At 41.5% G+C, this 18029-nt stretch overlaps 1 protein-coding gene across 1 annotated transcript in view; it reads right to left on the reverse strand.

Annotated features, from left to right (window-relative positions):
• LOC115412256 (neuronal acetylcholine receptor subunit alpha-7-like) overlaps nt 1-18029 on the reverse strand; it is a 107983-nt gene that overhangs the window by 79186 nt on the left and 10768 nt on the right. Inside the window, exons 2-3 of the mRNA XM_030124659.1 lie at nt 4802-4941; nt 4106-4150 (exon numbers count right to left, since the gene is read on the reverse strand). Of these exons, the coding sequence (XP_029980519.1) occupies nt 4106-4150; nt 4802-4941 (185 nt within the window). The remainder of the gene's footprint in view (nt 1-4105; nt 4151-4801; nt 4942-18029) is intronic.

Here is an 18029-nt window from a genome sequence, read left to right on the forward strand (position 1 = left end):
GCCGCGGGCAGTCAGAGTGGCAAGGATAGCACAGTTTTCCCCAGCAGGTATGGTTGACCTCCCACCTTCGGGCCAGGTACCATTGCCGCTGCCTAGGCACTCTAAACATCTCAGTGAGCCCACTGCCTGGCCGGCTCCTTCTAAGGAGAAGAAGAAAGCTAGGTTGGACAAAGATCTGTTGTCTAACATCGCGCGATTGTCTGCGGAGTTAGATATGATGAAGTCTGTGTTTCTGGATGCTACCTGGATGCTCCCGTATCGGAGTCTGGGTTTTCTTCTTCGCCCATGCCTGCCCTGGCCCAAGAAGAGGATGTTCTCTCTCTGGCGGCATCAGCCTCTCTTTTTTATGATGAGGAAGAAGCACAGTCTTCTCGTGCTTCTACAAATTGTTCATTGTCATCTGATCAGAGCCTGGTTACTGACGCGGATAGTTCCATGCAGGATGTTATGCATCTGGCTTTGGGTTTCCTGCAGCTGGATATTCCACAACCCGATCAGTCTGGTTCTGGCAGCGCCTTCTTTAGGCGTGGACATGATCCTACACCCTTTGCTGTTCCTCCCTCTGAAGAATACCGGAGGAAGTTGCATGCAAAATGGCAGCAGTTCTCAGGCCTCAGTCGCACTCTGCCCCCTCCCCTCCTCAGAGGTCAAGGTGCTTGATCGCAGGTCCAAGTGTTCGACTGCCACCGCAGGATTGTTCTGGTGATAAGCGCTGTCCTCGGCAGAGACAGGGCAAGAACTTTTGTTTTGTAATCAAGGTGGTAGATCCTCTGCTGCAACCCGGAGGCTACCATTCAACGTACTTCCTCGTACCTTACAAAACCTTTCGGATTTTGTCCATTCTAGATCTATGGGGACTCAATCGCTATGTGAAGGTTTTGCCATTCCACATGCCTGCCACAGTGGAGGTCCTTCAAACCCTCACAGACAGTGAATGGCTCAAGTCAATAGACTTGCCTGCATTCATGTACCCATTGCCCCAGAACATCTGCACTTCCTCAGATTTGCCTATTACAGCCGTCACTGGCACTTAAGGCGCTCCCTGTCTGGCTCTTCCTCTCTACGAGGGTGTTTACCCAGTGCATGTAAGCAGCCCTTGGCTCCCTTGCCAGCCAGCAGGGTAAAGATTTTGCCGAATCTGGACGACTGGCTACTTTGTGCTCCATCCAAAGCATGTGCAGTCTGTAATATGCAATAATGTTTGCTTGCCTATGTGGCCAAACTGGGTTTCAGGGTTAATCTGGAGAACAGCAACCTGAACCCATCCCAAGTGCTGACATCCATTGGGTTGTCCTTGGATGCGGTGGCCATGGAGGCTCGTCCGTTGTTTAGTAGCCGGATGGACGACATACTCAATGGCTCTTGCTTCAGGCTACATGGCCAACTTCCTTTGTCACCTTCCATCAACTATGGGGAAGCTGGCTTCTGTCACACGTGTCGTGCTGTTGGGCTTGCTGTTGCTGTGCCCTTTCAGAGGTGGCTGTACAGCTTCCACCTAGACGCCAAGCAACACAGGAATCGGAAGCTGAGTGTTACATAGCAGTGTCTCTGAGCGCTGGCCCCATGGAGGGACAGGGCCTGTATGTCCAGAGTGGTCCCCCTGGGATTGGTTGTGTGTCGCTGGATAATAGTCAGTGACCGCAGATGCCTACCCCATGGGATCGGGCACGGTGTGGCAGCACTGGGCAGTTGAGGGAAACTGGTCTCTGAGGGATCGCTCAGAGCATATAAATGTACTGGAGCTGTGTGCTGCTCAGCTCGTTCTCAAGCACTTTCTGCCTGTTCTGAGAGGCTAGCACATTCTCATACAGTCAGACAACAGCTCAACCGTTTACTACATCTATCATCAATGGGGTCACTGGGTCAGCACAGCTTCTGCGGGTGTCCCAAAATCTTTTGACATGGGCTGCACCTCGTCTCTCTACCCTGAGGGTGGTGTATCTGCCAGGAGACGACAATCAAGTTGGTCACTTCTTTTCCCACCAGAGGCCCCCTCCAGGGGAATGGTCTCTCCACCCAGAGGTGGTGCACATGATTTGGAGGCTTTTCAGACAGGTGGAGGTGGATTTGTTCACCTCAGAGTAGTCAACACATTGACCTCTGTGGTACTCCCTCAGGGAGGTTGCAGGTTCCCTGGGCCAGGATCGCTAGCATATCCTTGGCCTTGATGCCTCTTGTATGCTTTTCCTACTTTTCCTCTGATTTGGCCGACTCTATGGAGGGTTCTCAAGTAAGGTCACTGGTTGCTGTTGGTGGCCCTGTACTGGCCAGCACCGCCGTGGTTCCCATTGCTGCACAGTCTCTATCACAGCATGTCATGGCAGCTTCCGTACAGGAGAGATCAGTTGTCTAAATTGAGGGGTTAGATATGACACCCCAATCCCAACCAACTCCAGCTATGGCTCTGGCTGTGGGACAGCCCATACTGCAGCTGACTGAGCCTGTTAGACAGACCACCTTGAATGCCCGGGCGGTCTCTACCTGCCGGCAGTATGAGAATCAGTGGAAGCTGTTTTCCCAGTGGTGCTCTGACCACAGTGAGGATCCAGTATCCTGTTCGATTCCCATTATTTTGAAGCTCCTTCAGTTTCTCCTGGATTATGGTCAGTCTCCTTCCACTCTGACGATGTATGTTGCTGCTGTATCATGTCTTCATGATATGCCTGAAAACTGTTTGGTCGAAAGCCATAACTTGGTTTCCCTTTTCTTCCGGGGCGCTTGTCAGTTGCGTCCACAACCAGCGCCACCAGCCCCAGAGTGGGACTTGTCTTTGGTTCTTGGAGTCCTGTGCCACCCTCCTTTTGAGCTTTTGGCACAGGTGGACCTTAAGTTCGAAATAAAGATTTCATTCATTCATTCATTCAGAGATTCTTTGTCACTCAGAAACCTTGCCTTTCTGCAAGAAGGTTCTGTAGGAAAAGAGCCACAGATGACGTAGGAATATATTACCAACAGGCGTCATCCGAAATCACTGGTGTCACTCTTTTGGTACTACTACTCGCACTGCACATGCGCAAAGGGATCATTCAGTGCTTTCAGCACCACCTTCTGGCAGTCATCCGGGATTCATTGAACCATAGTTACATTACGCAACTTTGATTTTACCTTACACAGATGGTATGATTCCTGTGTTGTTTTGACGGCAATCAGATCCTCAAAGTAAAAAATAGACTAACCTTTAAAAACCCAAAGCTACTTTTGTCACAACTTACAAATATCTTTTTTGTCTTTCCTAAGTGATTTATCACCACCATCTCTATGATAATATTATCATCTGCATTTTTAATTTTTCAGAGAAAATCTGGTATTTTACTGTATTTAATTCACTGACCATGTAGATGTTCATCCAACCTCAAGGAAAAATCAAAGGTAATTTAATCAAAACAGAAAAAGAAAAGGAAAATATTCAATTTTCAACAAAATATGTCGTTAACTGAATATAAACTAAATGTCTCAATACACTGTCATTTATCAATCTCCATATGTATTACTGGTGAATCAATGTTTTAGAAGATGATAGTGTTTCCATGTTCATTACGGAGCCTCTGAACGTCCAAATGGGTCATATTTGATGACCATGAAAAGATGACAAACAGCATTTTACACCATATATTTACATGTATTGATAGGATTAGTGGCTCAACAGGTATTAAACATTTTAGATCAGTAGATGTTTTTGATTGCCAGTGGCTGTTTTAGGTCTTTGAGGGTTAAGTAAAAAAAGTAGTACCAAATGGCCCTAGAAGTCAGATTTTCATTGATAGGGAGAAACAAGATATTGGACATTTTTAAGCTTCCCATTACTCAATATCTAATCACATATGTAACATTTAACATATAACATTTATTTTTATATAAACGTCATTATATTTCAGGTATTCAGGTCAAGGTTTTTCATAATGATAGAAAAGAGAAAGAAAAAACTGCTCTGTTGAATTTTGGTAAGGAACGTGCAGGGATTGTATATTGAATTGGAATAAGAATACTGAATAAGAATCCAGCTGCAACCTGTTTGCATCCTGACACTGTTTGGGAAAGGCAGGCTGAGACTGTAAGGTTTTTTGCAGATTTCATGCGGAAAACAAGGAATAGGAAAACATCTTACCAGTTGTAGCCAGATGTTGGTTGTTAAAACCTGGTTCTTCTCATCCTGCCAGAGAGAAACACCATTCTTGTTATTACTTTTACATTTCTTTCTGCAACTTCTGTCATGGTCTGCTCCTGCATTGCCGCTGACCCCTCCCTCAGGCTCATCATCACCTGGAGCACATCTCCATCAGAGGCCCATATAAGGGGCTCCTCTGCTCCAGTGTGGTGCCAGATCGTTGCTTCATACCTCCATAGACTCTCTTGGACTCTCATCCCATTTCATCTCATTGCCATAACCTGGACTCTCATCACCCCGATCCCGTCTCCCTACAGACTGTGCTGTTTTAAACCCCAGGTTTTTTTTGGGGTTTTTTTTGTTTAATGAAACCCGTTACTCCCTTCAGCACTGTGCCTGTGAGTCCAGTCATTCATTCTGTCATGACAGCTTCATAAAATTTCACTAAACAAAAAAGTGATTGAAAACTGACAACTCTTAAGACAATTTTAGAGATTACTTTAAATCATTTCCATTAATACCCTCTACTGATTGGTTTCTCAAATCACAAGTAAAAGCTGGTTTTATCTCTTCATTAACCCAGCTGTTTATTTCATTTTAGCCTCAACTTATCAATGACAAAGTTAGAATAAACCACGTTATACAGTACAGATTAACACTAATTGTGAAGACCAGTAAAAGCCATAGTTTCCGCACCACATCCATAATTTGCATGAGGCTGAGGCCAAGTTCCACAGTGAGACTCTCAGAGTCGTTGCTAACTGGTCTCTCCAGTGGGTTGTAACTGGACATCAGATCCTTGAAGAGTCTGCGCTGATTAGCTCCTTGAAGAGAAACTACAAGAGAGAGAAAAACAAGGGAAACAAGTGGTGACAGGCACAACCAACCCTGCCCCTCACACATATTGTAGCTTATTTTGCCATCGATCCAGCTGATGTCATCATGTCTATGCGTGTGCTAATGTCAGCATAGACAAATTTTGGCCGTTATGAGTAAATGAAGAAAAAAAAAAAAGATTTAACAAATTCATTAAAAAAATTTGAGCTTTGAGTTACTTTTCCCAAAATGTAATCACGTCTATTCTGGGTCACTGGCAACCAACAGTTTTGCTGCTAAACTGTTATACAAACAAACAAACCAACTGAACCAGAAACAATACTTCGGCAGGGTAATAATACGCTACACAATTACTTCATACAGACAGAAGAAGTGAGACATATAATTGCCAACTCATTTTCAGATGTACTGCCGTATTCATCTAGACCAGTGATTCTCAGTCTTTTTCTGTTGGGCCCCCCTTTGGAGGACAAAAAAACTTCAGGCCCCCCTCAAACCCAACAACATTGTAACAGTGGTGCAATTATAACTTTTATTGAAAGAAGCATTAACAAAAGTTTTTGATTTTCCTTGAATAATTTGTTGTGCATAAATAACTTAGATTTTTGCTTGAAAAATACAAATAAACTCAACAAGACTGCTCTCTGAGACAATATTTTTCCAAATAAAAATAGGAAATGCACAATTATCTTACAACTATGACAATAAAGTTACGTTTTTTTAGAACAACAAGCAAATTTTGGTGACAAAGATGAAGCTTTTAACAATATCAGTGGCTGCAATTTTTCATCAAATCTGTAAAACCTGAGTCATAGCCTAAGTATCATGAATCCATAAGTCTTTCCGTGATTACGCAACTGAATCTCTTCTCTCACTGTGAACAATTTCAAAGTTTACTCCACCGTAAACAACCCATTTGTTTACAAACGGAGCCGGTAGGTCACTCGGGCATTTTCAGAAATTTGTCGTGACGTGCATTGTGGGAAGTGGATGTCCATGCAGCCGCATTATGGCCGCAGCAGCAATAAACACTGAAACATCTTCATTGCCTCTTGCTACTGCAGCTGCATGGAGCTCCAAAGAAACTGCATTGAACCCTAAACAGTTTCTGTTTGGTCTGTATACAGAAAAACACAACTTCAGCTAAAGTGAGAGAATATTCATTAGGCTCTTTCCCACCAAAAGGCCCAGGAACTTTATTACCAGGAACTTATTTACCAGGAACTTTTTGGGGTAAAAGAGTTCCTGGTAACTGCGTTTCCACTGCAACCGAAAGTTCAGGGTAATTTGTTCAAATCAGGCTGATGATGTATGAGGGAGCAGTAACAGAACCTGTAGTCTTGTTCATGTACATTCGCAAACTAACCTCTAGTTCAATAAAATGACACAGTACTGTAAATGGACGGTTTGGGTTTAACATTTTACTGGTTGTTGAATCACTTAATCCATCTGGAATACATTTCAAATGTAGTTAACCATCATTACATATCCTTAATTTGTTTTTAAAAATGGTAGAACATGTATTTTCAACTTCTCATTCCTTAAACTAAATCACATCTAACTTCATGTGTGATGGATGGTTCTGTTTCATTTCTATTGTTTACAGATGTGATAGTCCAGGTTCAACCCTAGAGTCAGACAGATTTACTCAAATGCCTGCATTTAATTCAACTGCAAATGACTGATAAAAGTACTAATACTCATATTTGATGCCTTGTAAATGAACAGACAGTATTAGGTTAGATTTTTTTTTATTAAAATTTGAAACAAAACAAAGGTGCCTTGAGATTAAAAGGGAAATAAACATGTGTGAAAGGTTCAGGCTTTTGGACCAGGGTCTGGTCCAGCTGGTCCAGGACAGCCAGTCTGGAACTCCATGGTCCCGGTCCCTTTTTCGCTTTCCTACAGGAAAAGTAATAAAAGTGTTAAAATGAATAACAGAACACATGATGACAGATTCCTACCAGTGTGATGTGACCTCTCTGACCTGGGCTGTTGTAAACAGCAGTAGACGATGGACCAGGACACAAACGAGCCACAGGCTCGGAAAAAGAGGCGAGTCCGTCTGGTCCAGTTCAGGTGGAAATCACAAACATACAGAATAAATCAGTGTTCAGCTCACGGCGACAACACAAATACATCCAGTTCTCAGATTTAGGTTTAGTGTCAGACTGTTGACCAGTTAGTATTAGCATTAGGTTAACCAGACTTCACTTTTGTCTAAACAGGTGATGTGCCGCTGACTACTGTTATGCATGAACCAACTAAACAGTGAATATTTCTGATATACATACCATTGGTTTGTTCGACAGATCCACTGCGACTGTTGTGGTCCTTTAATTTCTTTTAATGCTACATAAATTTCTTCTTCTTTTCTCGTATTTCTTTAGGCTTGTGTCTTATATTTGGCTCCGACAGCTTTTACTTGCTCGTTTCATGTCGGCGATTCAAAGTCTGTCTGAATTTCCTCGTCGTCCGTTCACTTGTTGTAGCTTCTCTTTTGGTCCATTTTCTGAATTATCAAAATACAAAGCTTGTGGAAATTAAATGAGTTAAATATTGGCGGTGAACAGAATGTGGAAATGCTAGTCTAGTCCACCACCCAGCATTCTCCAGCACACAGCCCCGCCCCTTAAAGTTCCTGGTAATCTGAAAAGTACTACCTCCCTACCAGGAACTTCTTCGGGGTAAATTTGGGGCCGGGGGAGGGTCAGTTACCAGGGTAATTTTCAATGGAAATGCACCAGGAACTTTGAAAGTTCAGGGTAATACAGAAAGTTCCTGCAAAAGTTCCTGCGGTGGGAAAGGGCCTATTGACCTCATTTTGCTCAGTGCCAAGAAAAGTATCAAACTACTGTGGAAAAAGATTCAAAGACCCAGTATGGCTCAGTGGTTGAGATAGATGTTAACAACCTTCTCCTCAAAAGAATAACATGTGTAGTATATTTAAATCAAATATACAAATATATGAAAAGATATGGAGATTGTTCATTAATTATGTCCAAAACTTACACATAACGCTTTAAGAAGATGAAGGATATTTGTGAGCATGTAGTAACCATGCCTGTGATGCATTTATTTATTTATTTATTTTTGTCGCTTGGTCAGGATCATTCCTTAATTTAAAATTCGATATTTTATTTCAGTGTACACAATGTATTTTTGTAATAGCCAATTGTTTTTATATATTATAAGAGAAAGCTATGTTGTTGATATTTTTGTACCTTATTTGTACAATTTAAATAAAAAATATAATGAAAAAAAAAAAAAACAAAAAAAAACATCTCCTGGCAAAAATGTTCCCTTCTGGATTTAACTCAGCAAATAGTTCACATTTTTCTATTGGACTTGAATATATTTCAGCTGCATCAAGTTCTTTAACTAGCACTGCAGCTATCGATTATTTTTGCCGGTGACTCATCTGAACACACCATTGCCCACTTCAATTAGTCTTCAACTTAAGTTGAAGACTAATTTGTTGCCCCAGCCATTAGAGGCTAGAGATGTCCTCATCCAATCTAAAGATTGATATTGGCTACCGATCTGGCATTTTTTAGAAGATTGGATCGTATTCAGTCACAAGATTGGGCTGATCTGGGCCCGGTTCCTGGGGGTGTGGGGTGGGGGACAAATGTCCTGCCCCCTCAAATTAAAGTTCCCGAAAATAGGGAAAAGGAAAATGAGCTGCACAACAGCAGGAGGCTTAGAGGAATTAGTAAAGTGTCTATAAGTTTCACTTTCACTTTATGGTCTCCACAAACTCATTATGGTAGTGATGCACAAGTTTTGCTTTTTTCAACTCACGGGGCTTTTGTGGAATTATCTGAGCCGACCCAACTCACCCCGCAAATAAACTGACATTCTTTTGACCTGCCCCAACCCGACCCAAAAGTAACCCGCTGATCACTAACACATGGCATGGAACGCACCTCCAAATAATACCTGAATGGACCTGTCCATAGATGCACTACACCAGTAGCAAACATATGGCCCTGCAGGCCAAACCGGCCTGCCTGAGGTTTTCATCTGGCCCACAGTATGAATTTGGAAAATGCAAAAATTATACTAAATTTACTAAGAGGCAAACGCGTCATAACTGTTTTAGTGCGTTTAGTTAGTTTAGTAAAAAATTATCATGATATGATTTTTTTCCATATCGCCTCACCCTAATCTGAAGAAGATAGGATGATTATTTAATATGTATGCTCATTTCAATCCTGTAAAATCAAAGACAAAGGTGGAATAAGACTCTTGTACAGGACTGTACATCCCATTTATGCAACTGAGCTTCCAAACACGAATCATCTAAATTATTCCTGAGTTAATCCAAGTAATCTTGCTTTTTACTTATTCTCACATTAGTAATTTCTGCAACAATCCAACCCAGCCATTAAAATCTGCTTTTATGCCCAAACTTCCCTTAAATAATTAATCCTTTTTTTTATGTTTGGAGAGGTTTGTTGTCTGGAATGGTGAAATAAATGCAGCTCCAAGAAGATAATCATCCAAATCCAACACCTATATGGAAGCAATTAGTTACCATAATCTAAATTAAAATGCATTTGAAGAAATGCTTTTTCATTTTAAGAATATGGCTGTTTATTATTTGACTAATAAATAAAATTATTAATAAATTATCCAATCTGCATTTTCAGTTCCTTATTCAAGATCACTCACTCTTTTACTTAATTAAAAAGAAAAAGAAAAGCACATTTGAGATTTAATTTTAAAAATCTGCCCCAGTAAATGGTTACATTATTCGGAACTAGAGAGCATTATTCGGAACTAGATCCAAGGTTCGTGAGGTGTGGCTTGGTCTCCCATTTCACTGCAGTTTAAAGCACCTCCAAGCCCCACAGGAGATGGGGCTTTGAGGCCGCTAAACGGGGCTTGGAGGTCGGAGCACAGCTTGGTTCTGAGTTCTGTAAATTAAACTAGTTCCATGATCCTTAAACAGAACTGGTTCCGAGATCCAGTGTCAAACGTACACAGTGCTCCTCCATACCACCATACCCACCACAGTCAGCACGGAGGTGAAGAGCTGCTGCTGATGTCACTCTCCTGCGCTGCTTAGTTTGTGAATGCATTTTCGAATTATGGTAGCTTTTTTGCAGGGCAGACCACGAAAATGAAAAAGCAATGTCAAATAATGCAGCCACATTCTTAAAACTAGAAAAGCACTCGGAGAGCGCGGATCTTCACCAAGGCAGATCAGTCACCCCCCCGATCACCACCAAAATTTAATCATTAGTTCCTTGTGCCAGTATCAACATTTCCTGAAATATTCATCCAAATGAATAAAATAAAATGAGTAATCTTGCACACAGACAGACAGACAGACAGACAGACCAACACTGGCAAAAACATAACCACCTTGACGGAGGTAATAAAAAAGCATTTTTACTAATGCATTTGAATTTTTGAATTTTAGATTTCCAATTGAATTTTGGTAACCATTTGCTGGGGCACATTTTGAAAATTAAATCTCAAATGTGTTTTTCTATTTCTGTTCTTATCCTTCTTTTTTTCTGTATTTTTTGGACTGAGTCTGTCAAATTGTGGTGCACCTGAAACACCAAACGCGGCATTTCTGGTGCTACTTTTCATCATTTTCTCAACTTCTCTAACTTTTCCACCATGTCTGTGGGTCCAGCAGTGGAAATGGCTCCCATTGTTTACAGTAGAGACCAGCTGTTGGCTGTGCCACCGGAGGAGCGTTCTGAGATCCCCCGCGAGTTAAGGACTGTACGGTGTTTCTCCAACAATAAACCAGGGATTAATCCGGACATAAAGGTTCTCTTAGGGGCCATTTACATGGCGTCGGATTCAGTCGACTCTGGGAAGATTTCATGGCGGATTAGCCTTCTGTTAACATGGAAACGGTGCCTAGAGTGCCTGAATCCGGAAACTTTTGATACCAGGGTCCAGGGTGGAATGTTATCGATACGCTCCGCATTTCAGCTCCGTGTTAACGCGAATCAGAGCGGTCCGGGGTAAAATATGACGTCACCGCATGCGTGCGCAGCCAAGAACCGCCAGTTAACCCACTCCAGGCCAGTTGGTGGCGGTAATGCGCCTCCAAGCTGGTTTGCCAGCCTCTATGACACAATAAAGCTGCAGAAAAAGAAGAAACAACCACAACAACAATTGCCTGTTTCAGAACAACATACGTGCTGCTAACTGTGCTCAGCTCGTCTGTCCAGACAAAGAAGTCCTGCGTCTTTGTACGACCACTCGCCATTGTTGTTTGTAAATAGTGTTGTCCGCCTCTTTTTCTTCTTCTTCTTCTTCTCCTCATTTAAAGGCTGTCTAAACCGGAAATCGTTTGTGCGCAGGCGTGTGTTTTACCGCCACTGTTTCACTACAGCTCTACATCGCCAGCTACTGGTCTGGCATGGTCACTACAGCGTATTCAGCCGTCCTCGCGGACTCATGTTAACGCAGATCGTTATCATAGCGGCTTCGTCTTAACGCGGAATGATTTTATAACGCAAAGGAGAAATCTTTGCGGAGTGTTGCCGTGTAAACGTACCCTTAAAGGAGAAAAAGAGGGCCTTTAAGTCAGGAGGTAACGAGGTACTGAAGACTGTCCAGAAGGAGCTGAGGAGGAAAATTAGAAGGGTAGGAGAAATACAGAAAAAAGATGGAGGAACAGCTGTAGGATAACAACACCAGGGAAGTTTGGAAAGGCCTGAAAACCATCTCAGGCCACCAGGAACCAAACTCTCAGGCAGCAGGGGATCGGAAGTGGGCAGATAAAGTAAACACCAACTTTTGTAGGTTTGAGTAGACATCTGCCCCTCCCCCAGCTGTGTCAGCCCTGTAGCAACCCCCCTCCTCTGATCTCCCAACACCCTGCCCAAGTCCCCCCCTCACCTCCCTCCCTACAATCTTCAGCTCACCACCACCTCCACCCCCCAATACTCCTCTCAACCCCCCACAGATTCTTGATGACACACAGCCCCCCTTCTTGTCCATCACACCTCTCCAGGTGGGGTACCAGCTCAGGAGGATAAAGACCAGGAAGGCTGCAGGACCAGATGGTCTCAGTTCCAGGCTCCTCAGGTCCTGCTCAGACCAGCTGAGTGGGATCATGAGTTGGACATCTGTTCAACCTGAGGGTGCCACACCTCTGGAAAACGTCCTGCTTGGTACTCGTACCAAAGACCCAGCATCCCAAGGACCCTAGCTCCTACAGGCCGGTGGCCTTAACATCCCACCTCATGAAGGCCCTGGAGCGGCTGGTCCTTGCCCACCTGCGCCCCCTGGTGAGCTCGTCCATGGACCCACTGCAGTTCACGTACCAGCCTGGCATCAGAGTGGATGACTCTATCATTTTCCTCCTCCATCAAGCTCTGTCCCACCTGGAAGCTCTGTTCAGGTCCACCTCCTGATCAATGACAGTAAGACCAAGGAGCTGGTTGTGGACTTTCGTTGGCGCCCTCACACCCGCACATCACCAGTGAACCTCCAGGGAAGGGACATTGAGATGGTGACATCTTATAAGTACCTAGGTGTTCATCTGAACAATAAACTGGACTGGACTGATAACACCAATGCACTTTACAAAAAAGGTCAGAGCAGACTATCAGCTCAGGAGGCTCAGGTCCTTCTTGGTGCAGGGGGCACTCCTGAAGACCTTCTACGACTCAGTTGTGGTCTCTGCAATTTTCTATGGTGTGGTCTGCTCAGGGAGCAGCATCACAGCAGCTGACAGGAGGAGGCTGGACAAACTGATTAAAAAGGCCAGCTCTGTCCTTGGATGTCCTCTGGAACAGGTGGAGGAGGTGAGGAAGAGGAGGTTGACAGCCAAGCTGTCCTCCATTATGGACAAAGACTCCCACCCCCTCCAACACACACTCACTGCACTAAGGATCTCCATCAGTGTCAGGATGAGACACCCAAAGTGTGTGAAGGAGCAGTATTGAAGTTCTTTCCTTACTGCAGCTGTCAGGCTCCACAATAAGAACTGCTCCAAAAATTCTGTGCAATAACCGTACAATAAACAGTACAGTAAGCTGTGCAATAAATCTGTGACATGATTAGCATGTGCTCAGCTGTAAATAGTGTATATAACTTTCTTGTTTGTGTTTATTTTGATTTTGCACTTCCTTGCTCTTGTTCTTTGCTCTTGTGTGCTTGTTACTGCGACAAACCTCAAATTCCCCCTTGTGAGACTAATAAAGGCGTATCTTATCTTATTCTTTTTAAATTAAGTAAAAGAATGAGTTGTCTTCAAAAAGAAAATGAAAATGCAGATTGGATAATTTATTAATAATTTTATTTATGAGTCAAATAATGCAGCCATATTCTTAAAATGAAAAAGCATTTCTACAAATTCATTTTAATTTAGATAACGGTAACTAATCGCTTCCATACACTTGGACTGCACTCATCTGATCATGCAATTTCCAATCAGACCTGTCCCTCATTGTAACACACTCCTGTCTCCCTTCTTGAGTTATGGAGCGATTTTGGCAGCATCTATTCACTTTGCTAATGACTGTCACTCCATTATCCTAAACCACCTACGAGAAGAACATTATCCCAATGATTTGGCACGGAGCTTGGTGCCCCAGTCCCCTGCTTTTCTGTGCACTGAAGTCTTTCATCATTTAAAAAAAAGTTGTTCTAGAACTGATAGATCAGCTGAAAGGTTGCCTTTGTATGTAGCTGAATACTCTGCAGATCCCCCCGCCCCCTTCAAATCCCAACATCATCAAATTTCACCATGAAGATTAGCAAAATGACTTCAGTGTGTGTTACAGTCCTGCAGTGTATGTGGTAGACTACACTCAAAAAAAAAAAAGATTCTTGGCTCTAATAAACATGAAGTAATATTTTAAAGTAAAATGTAACTGAAATATATGAAATTTAAAGTTTATTTATCCGAAAAAGTCAAACATAATGTGAATATGCTTAGTATAAAGTGAATCTAAACAAATAAAGTAAACTTTATTTACTAGATCACATAAAAAGGCTGAACGTCACAGTCAAACACATTTTGTGTAAAAGTTTGCATTAACTAAAGCAAATCTGACTGAAGGTATTTAATTTAGTCAATTGACTCAATATGATAGAAAAAAAAAACATTGCATTAAATGCAACTCTTTACATTAAACTTATGTAATAAAATTACAAGGGAAATTTACATGTAATGGGTTAATTATTTTTATGTGTGGCAGACAAACCATGATCTTTTCCTTAACCTAACCATGTATTTTTGTTGCAGAACCATTCAAAACTGGCTGCAAACTGAAAATAATAAGTATAAAAATTAAAAGTCAACACTCAACTTTAAGTTTCACATAGGACTCCTAGGGGACCGTCCTGCTGCCCCAGTTTTTAAAAATGACAAACTGTTACAATAGGCTCCATCAATAAATTCTGGGAAGACTTCATTTGTGCATTTGAACATTCCTGACCAGTTTTACTGCTATTTTTGCATCACCCTTGATTATCTTGACACTTTATTGAAAACATAAACACATGTTAAAACTTCAGAAATGAGACATAAGTTAAATTAGGCTGAGTTAACAGGTGATCTCATTATTTTTATTTCCTCTCATGACTCTTGGCCCTCATAAATATTAAGTAGTATAAATATGATATTCATGTAAAATGTAACTAAATTTTATGGAAAATAAATAAACACATTGTGAATCTACTTAGTATAAACTGAATGTAAACAAATCCAGTAACCTCTATGTAGCCAGATCCCATTTGGTGGCTATGTGTGTAATACTCCAACAAACTGTTGTGAAATTGAATCATTTCAACTTTTCAATCCTGCCCAGCACCTCCCCTGTTGATTACATCATATGGTCAAGTTTTGTCACTAGGTGGCAAAAAACTGGGCAAAACACAAAGTGAGTCAGCTTTAGACTGAACAGGCTTGATGCACACATTCCACTACCTCCTGACTGGAAGACTGCATCTTTATTTCCTGTACCATACTATTGTTTTAAGTGATTTATCAGGTGCATGCTGGGTGTGCCCAGGCTCAACTCAAACATGTGAGAACAAGACAACTACATTGGATAATTGTCAGATTTTTAATTGTTGTCACCTTGGCAGAAAAGTGCACAATATTCAAGAGTAGTACTGCACACCTGATTAATCACTTAAACTTATAGTATATACAGGAAATAAAGATTTTCCTGTCAGGAAGTAGTGGAGCTTGTGCATCAAGTCTATTATTCCAGTGAGGAGGGTAAGAAGGAGAGAGCAAGGATGGCATGAGTGAGAAGGTTTGGAAAGAGAGAGGAGGTGAGTAGAGATGACGGAGGGTAGAAGAGAGGGAGAGGGGGTTGGAGAGGTTTGCCTCCTTTCCTTCAATCCATTTTCCCTGCATCAATGAACAGTTTGTTTTTTGACTCTTACAGCTACTGGCTACGTATTTACATCACTGATCTCTGAACAAAATCAGTGGGGGGTTCCTGGTTCTGTATTTTTATATATCTATGTATTTTTATTTTGTGTTTTGTTAACTGCATTTTTTTATGGCAGGTCAAAGGCTTCATTGGGAAAAGAGCAGTCTCTGCATTCTCCCCGGAAGTCCCTCCATCTTAAAGAAGCACAGAACCTTACCCTCATTGGAGGATCAACCCATAAATATGTGAGAAAAAGACTACTACTTTAAAGGATAATTGTCACATTTTTAATTGTTGTCACCTTGATAGAAAAGTGCACAGTTTGAGAGTATTCATTCATTCATTTTCTGAACCCGCTTTTATCCTCACTAGGGTCACGGGGGTCGCTTGGAGCCTATCCCAGCTGCATATGGGCGAAGGCGGGGTACACCCTGGACAAGTCACCAGTTCATCACAGGGCTGACATGTAGAGACAAACAATCACTCTCACATTCACACCGATGGGCAATTTAGATTAACCGATTAACCTATTAGTGCATGTCTTTGGATAGTGGGAGGTACCTGGAGAGAACCCACACAGACACGGGGAGAACATGCAAACTCCACACAGAAAGATCCCACCCCCATGGACTGGTCTTGGAATCGAACCCAGGACCTTCTATCTGTGAGGCACAAGTGCTATCCACTGCACCACTGTGTCGTCCAGTTTGAGAGTAGGCTGTGTATAATCTCATGTTAACAAGAACACAAAATGCATCCTTGTCTTTTTCTTTTCTTTTTCTTTAGGAGGGGATCAAAGGTCTTAAGGTCATTGTTACCTTGAACTTGCATCCATCTCATTCTCATGAACACATATATACAGTGCCTTAAAGAAATATCTTCAAATTAACACTCAGTTGGCCTAAGGATGAGCTACTTAGATTTTGGTGGTCAAAGTTAGGGTCACACAGCCCATTATTCTGTTCTCTTTATATTCCAGGACATTGAATCCAGAGGACATTGCAGAGAAGACCATGGGCATCTATATAGTCCGAGCAGAGGGTCATGGTTCTGATGGACGCTTTGCTGATGTCAGTGTTGAGCTGGAAGGCGCGGTAGTTCTCTGTAACCTGCAGAGTGTCAGCCATGCATGCGTAATGCTTTATGGACTGATCTACGAACTCAACTTGAGCTATCCAAAAAGCCTGAAGCGTACATTCGAGGTGTACCAGAAAATCCTGATGGACCTGGACTCAACCAAGCTTTCACCAAAAGTACAGACACTGAAACTCAAATTGCTCCAGTGACTTGGCTGGCAATAATGCACTTACACAGCCCCTACCTGATTTTTCTTCCTTTTTTCCTAGACAGGATCTTGTGTTTAAATGATCCCTTAGTTGTTGAACGGTGCTTCAGGGAAATAGCCGTTTGATAAATGTGTATCTGTAAAGTTTTTTTTTTTTTTTTTTTTTGGTGGTCTGATTGTTCTTATGCATCATTTAGATTGTTTGTACTGAATGGAAAATATTACACAAATGTGATGCATTTAGATTAATTTGGTTTATTACATAAACATAAATAACAGGTAATTCAAACAAATATATGCTATTTATCTTGTATAGATAACCTGATTATTATGCAATTCAAACAATAAACTCTATGTATTTTAAATAAATACTCAAATTATTATTAATTTAGAGTAATTATACTTTATTAATACTACATATATAAACCTGAGAATTATGCATTTCAAATAAATAGGCTTTATGCCTATGGATTATGTAAGGTTTATTTGGTAGGTTTGTGTCAAAATTATCTAAAAAAAGGAAATGGGAATTTGTCATGTAAAAAAATTACATAAATCTTAAAAGCTTGGGTTAAATATTTCTGTGAGTGCAAGCACTGTTGCAAGGGTGACAAAAATTTGGCGCCAAAAGCCAGAGAGATTCAGAAAGGACCAGAACATGTGCATGTGGTTGGCAGAAGACTGCTTACACCTATTACAACTGTCACTGGTGTCTGGGTAAATCTTTGCCAACCGAGCATTTGTATAGTAGACCCTGAAGTGAATTTTACATTGTAATAAGCCATGTCTCGCACACATGGAGGACGAGTGAACTAACTTAAAAATGTGGTGCCATCTGACAGTGAAGGAGGACATAAATGTTTTTTTAACAATTAGGGCTAATGTTGAGGGTTCATTCAAACCATAATGCTTACGGAATTGTAACCAAATTTTCAGGGAATTGGTTACCGTAGTTCTATCCGGGCCCACGAAGGACCCGCTTCAGCTCCTCTGTCTAGCCAGTAACTAAGTTTGTTAATGTTGCATGCCCAACAATATTGGATAAGACTGGGTAAAAAATGATGGTCTAGTTGCTGAAAAAAGGATTTTTTTTTTTATCTTGCCAGGAAAAGAGAGAGAAAAAAAAAACCTCTTGGTAACATGCAGTGTATCTTATATATTTGTATTTCGAACTGTCATGTTAGTAGGGTTAGGAATGACTTTTTGTGTAATATTTTGAACTTAAAGGGGTAGGCCACTATTTAGCATGTTTAGCCCTGTTATAAGGTTACTTAAGATCATATTTATAAATCCCAATCAAAATAATGACAAATTTTCCAATTGTAAGAAATTTGGATAATTGTTCATAACACAGCTGAGTTACAGAATGGGAGTCCGATTAAGTCCAATGGCAAAACACAGTTTAGACTGTATGCTACAATGAGGTATT

This window comes from Sphaeramia orbicularis, chromosome 3, assembly GCF_902148855.1.
Source record: "Sphaeramia orbicularis chromosome 3, fSphaOr1.1, whole genome shotgun sequence".
NCBI classification, from domain to species: Eukaryota; Metazoa; Chordata; class Actinopteri; order Kurtiformes; family Apogonidae; genus Sphaeramia; species Sphaeramia orbicularis.